Below are 12,621 nucleotides of genomic sequence, written 5' to 3' on the forward strand. Positions count from 1 at the left end.
ACAGTAAAAAGATGCTAAAAATGCAGATAAAACAGGTATCTACTTGGTAAACATTGCTGAAAGGTAGCAAAAAAGACAGAAATTTGTGAGCTTTTCTCATTCTGACAGTTTTAAAGGGTTGTTGAATGTTATTGCAGTAGGAATCTGCTTCTAAATATAAATGTTGCTGTTGTTGCTGTTGTTATTAACAATGTGTTGTTTCTCTCTATTGTTTCATTCATCCACAACATCATAAATGTGTGTTGGCCAACTCTTTTTTTTTTGTTATCTCACTTTCAGAGTGACAAACACCTCCTCGTCTTTACATGATCTGACCACACTGACGCAGTGCTTTTTTACTGCACGACCCCTTCCATTCAGAAAAAGTCATTTCTATTGATCGCTGTTCCAGGCATCATTTCATATGATAGCCTACATATTCACTGGTAAATATCGACCTCCGCCTAATGCCTCAACATCTGCGCCATAAATAGTCCAATGGCAAGAAATAAAAAGTTATGAAGCAGTAAATAAAGGCCGGGTTCAATGAGGATCACAGGAGAGAAATTTTTACAGTGTACATATGTGCTAACAATGCTACACACCGTGGCAGCCGTGTGAGTGCTCCGACCAACGAGGCCAATAAATGAATTTAAAAACCACAATGGAAGAATGTTCAGTTCTTTTACCTATGGGCCCTTGGTGAATGAAGCGTCTGGAACCAAACATATTTCATTCAACTTCAAAGTTTAACTGCAGTACCACTTTTTATACTGCATACAGGGCATACACAATCAAATTACTGCTCCGTCTCAACAGTGTGGAAAGACAAGTTTAATAAAATAAAGAAGGATGGAGAAAGACTGATGAAGATAGTAAAAGTAAAAGTTAGGCTAGATTTAGCAGTTAACTCGTGATCACAATCCAAACCTATTTTTTACCCACATCGTTTTTTATTCATGCGTCAATACTAAACCTGGATTAAAGGTAGTTTTTTTTTTAAGTCTCGAAATGTAATTGTTTTATTTTTCAACTTGACATAGGAATAAAAGCAGTTATAGTAGCTCCGTCCAGCGGCTTTTCTTACACTCGCTTGACCCATACTGCCCTCTGCAGGCAAAAACGCGATATGTTTTTTGTAAAAGACTCGGTCAGTGTTTGTGACAAATCTTTATTTGAGCTGGATTAAATGGCGACGTTAGAAACCTCATCAAAACATCACTCATCTGAATAACAAACAAACAATAAATGGCACAACTAAAAATAGGACAAAAGAACATCTATACAATGAAATATTTACAACCTCTGATAAATAAAACAATACTGTCTACATTTTTTTTTTTTGGCTTGTTTAGCTTTTTTTTCTCTCTCTCCATTTTCTTCTAGAACAAGCTTTTCTGGAGGGGATGGGATGAAACCTGGAAGGACAAAAGGCAGAGAGGATGAGAGTAACAAGTATAAACGACAAGGAGTCACAACTGCAAACACGACTTTGACCCCAGCTTGAAGCTCAAAAGTGAGCATCACTGCACATTTCCTAACTGCTGCTACCTGAGACACAGAGTGACCGTGAAGGTCCAGGCTAAGCTTTGTTTGGCTATATAGCTTTAGCAACTATATAGCGTTTGTAATGTCGGATATGTACACAAACAGTATGGTACCGTTTAATGTATTTTACACAGATCCTGCCATTCAAATATTTCTGAAAATAGTAGTCTCCTCCAGGAAGCTGACATATTTTCAACTCACGTCCAGAAACAGAAAATATCTAAAACTGCAGAATACCCTTAAAAGTAACCCCTGAAAATCGCAGTGTTTGGTAGCATGAAAATTAGAAATATGCCCAACTTCTCTGCGTAGTTTCTTACTGTTGCAAAGTTATGGCATATTTACATTCATAAACCTGTCCTAGTAATAAAACGTGGCAGAAATTCAACTTAAAAGACCTGAGAGGAAGCAAGAGCAATGTTGTTAGCATCGTTAGGATGGCGGGGCCTCAACAAAGATTGTTGTTTTAACAAGTTACTAACACGTCGACAACTTGCATGTTCTAGTACGCCGCTGAAACGATGCTAATTTGCAATGCATTAGCGCCCCTGGTGGCTAGAACCTCTACAAAAAGTAAAACAACAAGAGCTTCCTGAATACAGCTACTACGTTCAGAAATTCAGTTCCTTTAACACGTTTGTTTGTACAAAGGTACTGTGACAATGCAATAAAACATTAACAATGTTTCATTACATCACCATACTTTCGTCTTTACCTTTCGTCAGTTTTGGGAATGAGAGTAAAAGATAAATGTTAGTCGCTAACCAGCAGCGTTTCTCATCATGTGACATGTCCACAGCTCCAGGCACTGTGTAGCCATGAAGTTAACTAAATAACACATTAAATGCTGTTTTAAATGAAAGGGGCAAAAAATGAAGACAAAGATGTGCTTTGAACAAACAAATTAAGACTTCAAACACAAGCTGTCCTCCTGATCAACACACAATCCCCAGGGATGTGATCCCAGACCTTCAGGAAATGAGGAGCGAGAGTCAGCTCGAGGGGTGAGACTGTGTCTTTTAAAACAGACAAGGTTTCCTTCCCTCACGTGACTGACATGATCCAGACATGGAAAGACTCATGGTAACAATCTCCTGAGAGGCAACTTAATGACGACTTTATATTTTCTGTTTTATTTCTCTCTCTATAAAACCACTAACAGTTAGCAAATAATCTCCCCCATTTTATGCCACCTGAAGTTTCTGCTATTTTACAAAAAGTAAAAAAAAAAAGAAGAAAAAAATAGAGAGAAATGAAAAGTAAAAGCTGTAAAAATAGACACATGCTACCCAAAGGTATTAAAGTATGTCAGAGAAGGTCTTGGCCTTTCTTCCATAAAGTGAGGGATATTTTGGTTCACGTTTCCACACTGCATCAGACCTGCTGAGTTTAAACCACCAGTGCTACAGAGGCAGACGAGATGAGTGTCTGTGTACATTATTATACAGCGGAGAAGCTTGATTTCGCTGCAGCAAGTTTCATTTCAGGCATCCTAGACAGAGAGCAGACACACACGAAGCTGGGAGACAGACAGCGGGAAAGACATTCAGACAGGAGGTTAGAGGAGGCTTTGGCCTAGAAACCCCAGCATGCTTCCTGTTTTCTGGCCAAAAGAGTATCAAAGCCACAGGGAGTTGTGTGTCCAAGAGAAAGTCCCTGTTATTGGTCTGAAGCAGGTCTGAACTGAGGCCTCTGCACCGGCCATGACAGGGACAAAACACCCCACCCTGGACTCCCCCCCAGCTCCATGTTAAGTGCAACATCAGGAGTGTGGCTCCTAGTGTCTCTTCATGGACGAGACCTTCTTCTTCCTGGCTGCCAGCATCTCGTAAAAGGGGTCTCTGCTGATGGCAGCTCTGTGGGGCACAGACAGAGGGGAAACAAATGGTGTTTTTTTATTATTATTATTATTTTATAATCAAACAAAAGAACATTTTAAATAACAGTAAAATAGTAAAGCTGTTAGCTAAATGATAGTAAAAATAAGCAAAAAGAGAGCTGGTTGGTTTAACAACCCAAACAATGATAATAATTGAGCACAACGAAGCAAAAAAGTCAAATCAGCTGAAAATGTAATACTGTAGATAGCCAGATGGATAAAAGTTGGTCCAAAAATGCTTATGCTTAAGCTGGGTAAAAGCTTAGCTAAAACTCAGGCTAAATTAGCGAAAAGGGTTTGGAGGTGCACAGTCAGAAACACAGTTCCAGAGTGAAAATGAACAAACATATGAGTAGGAACATGAAACACACTTGATGCTGTTCATCCACTCCTCTTTCTCCTCCGCAGTTGGGGCAGAAATACGGTAGAAGGTGTGGTTTCCCTCCACCACCCGTCCATCTGCCTCCGTCTTACAGGCTTTTATCACTTGGTCCTTGTTGTCAGGGATGAAAAGCTCGAAGCAGTTCTGCACAGGACAGAAGGTCAGAAATGATGGCGAGGCAAAATGTCTTAAAACACATGTTTTAACCATAATGATATACAATTAGGCCCTGCAGGGGAGCGGGGGCTGGCTGATGGATTTCCAAATGTCAGAGCAGGGACATGTAGAAACCACAGGTGTAAAAGAGACAGAATGTTGAAAAAAGAACAGAAAGAACAAAACATGGGGAGACACTTTTGAGGACAAAGGTGGGTCACACAGAGAAGTGCATTACAAATTCAGAATGCTCTTTTGAACACAACAGTCACTTCACGTGTTCAGCCCTATTTAATTTGAACAATGCTTTATGCAGGAGAGAAAGGATCGTATCCACATTGCAACATTGGAGGAGCAACAAAAGCCCAAACGACACAATGAAACGTTGACAGAGAATATGAAGCCGTAGAGGAAATCCAACAATTCTAAATGTTCTCATTGACATGGCACAGACATCAGTGATTCCTAACATATTAACTCTAAATAATATCCGTCATGGTTCACAGCAACATCTTTAATAAAGAGAGCAACTCAAATTTAGTAACTTGGTGTAATAACGCGCTACACCGGCAGAGGGAGCTGTACTTACTGGCTTCTTATCCTCCACCTCTTTGATGCTGAGGTTCTCCAGTGGAATGATTCCTCTGGGCTCTTTGTCCTGCACAAACATAATAAAACAAAAAAAGAAGTGTGTGACTCTGAACCAGCAGCAGAACAGGGAGCAGTTTTTTTTTTAACGGATTTGAGTTTTACTCACGGTCGTGTACTCAAAGTAGTACAGACAGTTGTCAGTGAGAATGAACCACCTCCTCTTCCAGGTCTTGACTCGTCCCCCTGCGATGCAAAAAAAACAAAAACAACAAAAAACAAGAATGAGAGACACTCAGAGAAAGAGATGAGAGAAATAAAGAGGAGAGACGAGCAGCAGACAGGCAGACAAATGTATGGGCAGACAGACAGATGATGGCTCCTTTACCCACAACACCGTGGTATCACCCAAACATGCACCACCACCTCAAATAAACAGTTTTATCCTCTGGGTGTTTTTTTTTCTCCCTCATCTTCACTCTGTTATTGCTTAGAAACAGCCAGTAAAGTCCAGTAAAGGCATGAAACAAGTAAATCTTTCTAATTCAGTGAACTATCAGGTAAAGTATGCTGTGAGCTAAAATGTAGAAAACACTTCAGACATTTACGACAAGGGAGCGGGTGGTGACTGAGGATTAAGTTTTACACCTCTTTCACGCCCCGGCGGGGGCTCTCTCCTTAAATCTGGGTTCGCTGATCTGTGTCTGACCTCTGACCCTTTGTCACTTCCTGCGAGGGGAAACCTGATCACAGGAGCAGATGGCAGCCTCACAGTGGGAGGATGGGATGCCGACAAAGTGAAGGGACAGGAGGCAGAGTGCCTGCAGCTACGCTCAGCTTCTCTGCAGGTATCTCAGACTTAAATTTCCTGCCCGCATTTTGTTAAGTTACGTCTTTGTTCGTCCAGGGATGAGTCTCCGTGAGTGGACTTCTAATCTAGTTCTAATCGTGTCTGAGACCTCAGCATTGAGGAGACAGGACGGTCCCACCACCACTGTTAGTGAAAATCCCTTATCCAGCAACCAATGATACTTTAAGGATGTTTAGACAGCAAAACCAAAAATATTAGCCCTCAATAAATGTAATGTTACTTTTCTTACGGTTGTGGTTTTTAACACAGCATTTCCCAACAAACCAGACTTATTATGTTACTCTACACTGCAGTAAATTACAAAAGTGTTAAAAAATTATAAAAAATACTATGTTGAAACCTGAACTAACTAACAAACCTAAACTGGTCAATGTTCCTCTCATTATGACAAGTTTCCCAGTTCCATCCCTCTCTACCGTCTTCTGCTCCCACCTCCATAATTCACTACAGTCACATGTTCTTTGGGTTACATGCCTCATACCTCACTCTCCAGTGCTGCCATGTCTTGACAGTTATTCTGGAGTCTTCAGACAAAACCCTCATCAGTTTTGTTAGTAAAGTTCATGTAAAGTTTATTTTAAGTCTTCTCTCTTCTTTTCTCTGCCTGTTTGGTTCCAGAGAACAACACTTTTGACTCCAGCGTTTTACTTCTTGGAAAGAGTTTTGAAACTTTTTTTTATTCTTCTTCACTGGGAGCATTAATAATTCATTTTTCTCTTCAAATAAATTATTTTGTTTTTTTCCAGGATGTTCCCACAGGGGACAGTTCAACCCCCCGAACCAGGCTTTTATGTGGGGAGAATATCTGAGGTTTGAGCTTTAATTTAAGGGTTATGCTCATTTGTTTTTATCTGTGATTTAATATAAAATATTATAAATATGTTTTTTTATTTAAACCATGAAAGGTTTCTACCTTGAGATATACTGTGTTAAAAATCCAGTGCTCTGCATCAGAGCACAATATAAATACATTAAAGTGTTTGACTTTGTCAGGGAGGGCTAATACTTTAGTCTCCAACTGTATACAAACAATGTACAGAACACACATCTCATCATATAACAGCATTGACACTGTATATGACAGTCCATCATAACACTTTCATCTATTCTATATATATATAGTTTTATATATATAGCAGCCACATTTATCTTCTACTACAATGCCATCAACACACTTCAGTTCAGGAGCAGAATTGTCAAGGCTTCTTGTTGCATCTCCAACTGTCGGCTTGTTGCAACACAGAGGCAAAGACAGACAAACAGAAGACACACGGACGCCGAGGCAAAAAATAAATAAATCACACAGCCGACAGCTTAGAAGTTGATTGGGTTTGAAATAGGATTTACGGTGACGTCAGCTCCCGTCACTCACAGATAAAGAGAGAGAGAGAGAGAGAAGGAAAAAACTACAATGAGGTGTGACAACCCCCCGTGTTTGAATATATTGTTAAAGACAAAAGAGGTCCTGGCAGTTTGCGGCTGAGGACGTGGATGTGGATGGTGCTGTGCTGGAGTGAGAGCAGTTACCCATGCAAGATGGAACTGTGGGAGGCTGGACAGGTGGAGGGTCAGGGGAACAGGTTCTGGCACGTAATATTACGATTTTTTACTTTTTTGGGATTTTTTGTTTCTTTAAAATACACTAAAAGGTAGAGCATGCAGTGACTTTTTTTGGAGATAGACACTAAATCATACAAAAGTAAGTCAATAAGAGGTTATAAAAGGCTGCTATAACTGTACGGTGTTTGTTCATATGACAAAAAGATGTCTTTTTTTCCTCTTTTTTTGTGGTCAAAGATTTTCTATTCACCAGTGGAATACAGATCCTGTAGGTGGCACTACATTCAGTCTGACAGCCGCCACTAAATGCAAAGAAGTAGCGTGAGGAGTGAGGCGGGATCAGCTGACAACTAAGGTGGCAAGTGACTACAATGAACTAAAAACGATTTTTTAAAAGAAAAATGTCGTGTTGGTTAAAGTTGCAGTGGAGCAATCATCATATGGGTACAGGAGGTAGCGGCCACTTAATGCTGTGGCTTTAACAACAACAAGACTCCTGCATACTCTACCATTGTTATTGTGAACTTTTACAGTCAAACAATCTAATTATTGAACTGTATTTTACACAAATACAAAGAAAGAATATGTTCATTTTCAGCGCTCTTCTGCTCAGCCTCTCTCCCACAGTTTGGTCCAATCAGGTCCAGCACCACACCAGGCTGCAGCCACACCGTTACCCTCCAGAATATTTTTACGACACGGGAAAAGAACAGCTTTGCCACGGTATTGTAAAGGTGCAGTATTCTCTTTCCACACAGCTGCAGAGCAAAGGACCACAACAGGCCAATAAGTAATCGGTTTACAGTCAATGTGGAGAGGGTGGAGATGTGGAAAACTCCTTTGTTGTTGTTGTGCTGCAGCGTGTATGGAAAAAAGATATAGTGCATCTATTTTTAAAAAAATAAAGAGATCAAAGAGAGTGGCTGCCACAGTGCACAGAGAGGAGAGGATTGAACTGCATGGTCACAGAGACTCAGCTCCCAGAGCCAGGCCTGCAGCCTGGCAAATGCACCCAGTGACCACTCAGCAACCACCCACAGAGATAAAAGAGTGTGTGGACAAACCACCAGCTCAATGAAAGACTGAACAGACAAACATCTGGGTTTCAAATGACTGCAGTGGAGAGAAAAATAAAAGTTGAAAAAAGAAAAATATCTGCAAACAAAAGAAACAAAAGCCCTGCTGAAAGTAAGAACAATTAAAAAAAAAAGAGAACAAAAGCATGACAGACCACTAAAAGCACCCCAGAGCTGAGAGATAAACTAGCGTTTGGGAAGAACAGGTGTACATACCTCCTGAGGAAAGACAACAGCCAAAATCATGGGAACAAACAAACAAACGAAGAGGAAAAAGGAAACAAAAATATTTAAATCAAATGATAAAAGAATTACAGCACCACAGTCCTGATCATTCATGTCCAGGGAGGCTTTGATGCACTGCTTCACAGACCTTTATTTTGTTATTAATTCAGTACCGAATCTGCAGTTTCACGTGAGGCCACAAGGGGGTGGTGTTACTCACAGTGAACAACTGTAAAGCACTGCATGGATCTTTGCCTCCACCTGGGTTCATTTTAGTGAAAACCAGGAATTTACCTTCCACCTTGATTAATAACATTTGTCAATATGAAGTTATTAGAAAAAGGAATAATTCTTGACTTGTCTTTTTGTTGCCGGTTGTAAAAATCGACAGTGACAGCAATGATAAACTGAATATAACAATACTTCAAGAAAATCACTGTGAATCTGTACAATGGTAGATCTGAGAGAAAGAACAGGACGAGAAGGTCAGTAGATATCTGCAGTTATCATGACCAACAAGAGTAACAAAATACAACAGAAAATTGCCTCAGGTCAAGGCAAAATTCCCCTGTAAAAGTTCACTTAAAAAAAATGTAGTAATATGTACAATAATACCCAGCCACACCTTTTATTATGAACAAGGCCTGATAAAAAATACAAAAATATTTAACTTAAAAATAATAATAATAAATTGTTTATATTTATTAATTTTACATTAAAGAGGACAGAAATGCTTTCAAATATTATGTCTTTGAAAATGACTCACATCTGCTCCCACACAATTTTATCTTTAAACAGTGTGAAATAATCTGTTCCAAAACAAAGCAAATCCATTCATCAGCACAGTAATAATGATGTATAGTTCCTAAAACTGTTCCTCTGCTGACACTCACCCAGCTTTAGCAGCCAGCCCTCTCTGTCCGGGTTGAAGAAAGTGTGTGTGAGGTCGTTGCCGTCGTCCTCTGGGATTTTAAAGGGCTCGTTCTTGATGCTATCGTACAGATTCTGCAGCACAGGGAAGAGGTCGGCATTAAAACGTAACAGCTCTGAGGTTGGAGTGGTAAGAGGTCAGAGGTCAGAGCGGTCATCAACACTCACCCTGAGCAGATCTTCAGGTAAGTCTCCTCCATCGTTGATGCCTCTGTTCATGGAGATGATCCGCTCCACGGTGGGCTTGTCCTTCACGTTGGGGTTGTGGAGGCTTGTGTTCAGCATGATGATGGCAAATGAGAGGATGTAACAGGTGTCTGCAAATATTACACACACACAACCATGCAGATTGACAACAGTGTGAAAGAAAGGCCGGGGATTAGCAGATGGCAAAAGGTCGGTGTTTATCTTAAAATTGCCTCCAGTGTTCACTGTGGTGTTCAAATATAAATGGGATTTAGCTGCAGAACAAAAACCCAGAGGAACACATCTGAGTTCCTGTGTGGGCAAAGGAATGGATTTTAGTCAAAGTCTAGGTTTGCATGTGTACATAAAGATACACACTTCTTAATGTGTCTACACTCAAAGACAATGCGGCCTGTGCACAGCTGATGCAGCAGCACTTAATCTGGACTGTGAGGTGGTGGAACAGCCCTATGTATTATTCACATCCATCTGCAGTCATGTGAGAGGCAGTCAGCCTGTCTGCACCATGCATTAGCTACCAAAGCCAAACACTCTGCTATAATACGATTAACATGTGCAGATTCAATGCAGAGTATTTTCCAACATCAGCGCCACTAAAGTGATATTGGATTGTAAAATACAATATTATATGGAATTATATTATATTATTTTTGTGAGAGCACTGAAGACTGCCAGGATGCTCTGCAGCAAAGAGCTACCTGTAGACTGAAAAACGCCGGAGTTGCACTGGCAGTAACGCTGAGCAAAGGCCTCCATCATGCGGTCAATCTTCTGAGCCTCACCAGGAAGCCGAAAACTCCACAAGAACTGTCTGTGAAGGAAACACAGTTTAGGGGACTGACAAAATATTTATTTCCCTAGAGAAAGTGGAAACTTTCATTTTCTGACAAAAAACAAACTGAAGTATTGCACCAAAAATGTAAAAAATAGAAATAAAAAATAAAATATTTAAAGCTATTATATACAGTTTTTAGAAGCTACCGTGATGAGCATGAAGCAAACCTGGGGTAATGTTGTCTTACCTTAAAGCCTGAACCAGGTTAAGGTCTGTGAACTCATGCAGCTCCACAAAGGCATGAAGCACTTGGATATTGAAATCATCTCTGTGGGAGAAAAAAAATTGGATTATCTGAAGCAATAATCTATCAGAGGATTAGGGTTAAGGTTAGCTCCCTACTTACTAAAAGAAAGCAGAGATTCTATGTTGTTCTACACCTGACCAGCAAGTAAATGAAACATTTAAGCAGGCAAACACAAGACATAAACATCTGAAAACCATCATTCAATGGTTTTTAAATTTGCACAAAACCCCAAAAATCCTGTTTGGTCAACTACGGTTAGAAAACATTTTATGGAGAAGCACTGTGTATTTTGTTCAAAGATTCAAATCATTGTGTTATTGACAGCTTGATTTGTATTTTAAGTCTCTGTTAAAAACAATAAATAATGTGTTTGTGCTTAATAAACATTTAAAAGAGTTAACAAAAGTTCTTAACAAAAGTTAATTAAGTTGTTAAAACAGAAGTCATTTAGATGTAAATTAAAATTCCACTCAGGGGCCCAAGCTCAAAAAGCTTTTCAGAGCCTGGTGATAAGCCTCATCTTCCAATCTAAACAAATAGGAAAAGACAAGCATCCTGCACCTTCCATTTATCATCTAATCTTGATCATGACATCACCCACGACCTTTGTGCCCTTCAGAGTAAATAATCTGCCACTGTGGGATCATGGGATGACTCTAAGGAGAGCTCATTGTCAGTGCCCTCCCTTCTCCTGTCCCCCGTGGACAAGGGACCAATCGTGTATGGAGAACCCTGGCACACTCCACACCACGCCCCTCAGATCACAAATCAGAGACACCCTGAGCTTAGTAGTAAAGAAGCACAGAGCGTTCATCAACAGCCTGTTATCACTTCCAGGAAGCTGGTCCTCACAGACTACAGCCTGGGAGAGATGAGAGTGCGCTTCAGAAAACAAAAAAAACCAATCTGTCTCCAAACACATGCATACTGGTTTTGTGTTATCACTGTCACGTATGAATGAGTTGGATAATCTGGGACAGATGGAGGCTGTTGAGCAACAAGCTCAGTCGTGACAGGACAGTCAAAATGTGGGACTAATAAAGAATGTTTGGGAAAGGAAGGGTGTGTCCCAGACTAGAAGGAAACGGAGCAATGCGGAAAGTATGCACTCGCCATGCGATGCTCTTATTAACCACATGGTCTGCTGCCGGTTGATGATGGACAGCGTTAAATAAGTATGAGGATAGACGGAGAGTAAAGATTTAAAAGGACTTCGTCTGAACCTTTCTCCGAGGTAATCCCCAATTGCTGTTTTGTTAAGGCCCTCGCCCTTGTAGAGAAACTGAGCAATGTCATCACTGGTGTTCTTCAGCAAGTCGTTCTCGATCAAGAACTGGATCCCCTGAAAAAAGAGAGTGAGCCAAAGGTCACGTCCTGCTTTGAGGAACTCGTGAGGGAAATTATATTTTCACAGGTGACTTCCACGTACCTTTTTGGGGTCCATGTTGAATTTCTTGCGGCCCATAGCCACCTGTTTATTCCTCTGCATATTTTTCCTGACACATGAGAAAGTTTGGTTTTTAGTTGTTTTTTTTGTAGTTCTCAGTGCAAACATGATTCAAACAGAACTTTTTTAAAATTATTTACAATACTAATTAACCTTGGTGTTTATAGCAATTTTAGTTAAAAATAAAGCTGCCTGAATTTTTTTTATTTGTTTGTTGTTACCCCAAATAATCTTTAAAATACCCAAGGTGTGTTTATAATTTATTGACAATAAAATAAACAGATGTTCTTGTGTATGGTCATTGGCATTCTTGAAGTTGCACCTGCCCGAGAATATTTTTGCTGGCAATCATTACCAGTAAAGCATTCCATAAACACTGTCAGACATTTCTGAAAAAAAGGTTTTTCACACACATATCAAATTAATAGTTTGTTATTGTGTTCCTTCCACTTGGCTCGGAGTCGTGATAAATACAGTCATTTAATTTCCTGATATCTTTCCTGTATCTGCCATGTGCTGAACTTTTACTCCCGATGATAAAAGCATTTAACATCATACATATGGGAAAGTCTCATTTCTCAGGCCTGGAGTTATTTGGGGGTCAAAGTAAACCCTTAGAGTCCAGCATCACCATGACTACATCTACATCCCTGCCGGTGAGAGGTCACCATTTATTTCCGCTGACTCATTC

General features: G+C 40.1%; 1 protein-coding gene across 4 annotated transcripts in view; it reads right to left on the bottom strand.

Annotated features, from left to right (window-relative positions):
* Positions 1-1,130: 1,130 nt before the first annotated feature.
* Positions 1,131-12,621, bottom strand: part of cyth1a (cytohesin 1a) — a 37,151-nt gene continuing 25,660 nt past the window's right edge. For 2 of the 4 annotated variants that reach the window (XM_008329548.3, XM_008329549.3), the window contains exons 4-13: positions 11,913-11,979; positions 11,707-11,825; positions 10,424-10,504; positions 10,100-10,212; positions 9,363-9,511; positions 9,157-9,269; positions 4,702-4,780; positions 4,534-4,602; positions 3,778-3,932; positions 1,131-3,383 (exon numbers count right to left, since the gene is read on the bottom strand). In XM_008329548.3, coding sequence (XP_008327770.1) covers positions 3,305-3,383; positions 3,778-3,932; positions 4,534-4,602; positions 4,702-4,780; positions 9,157-9,269; positions 9,363-9,511; positions 10,100-10,212; positions 10,424-10,504; positions 11,707-11,825; positions 11,913-11,979 — 1,024 coding nt within the window. In that variant the 3' untranslated portion in view covers positions 1,131-3,304. The remainder of the gene's footprint in view (positions 3,384-3,777; positions 3,933-4,533; positions 4,603-4,701; positions 4,781-9,156; positions 9,270-9,362; positions 9,512-10,099; positions 10,213-10,423; positions 10,505-11,706; positions 11,826-11,912; positions 11,980-12,621) is intronic. The other 2 variants (XM_017040719.2, XM_008329547.3) reach the window with 1 other exon arrangement.

Source organism: Cynoglossus semilaevis, chromosome 17 (assembly GCF_000523025.1).
Source record: "Cynoglossus semilaevis isolate Cse_v1.0 chromosome 17, Cse_v1.0, whole genome shotgun sequence".
Taxonomy (NCBI): domain Eukaryota; kingdom Metazoa; phylum Chordata; class Actinopteri; order Pleuronectiformes; family Cynoglossidae; genus Cynoglossus; species Cynoglossus semilaevis.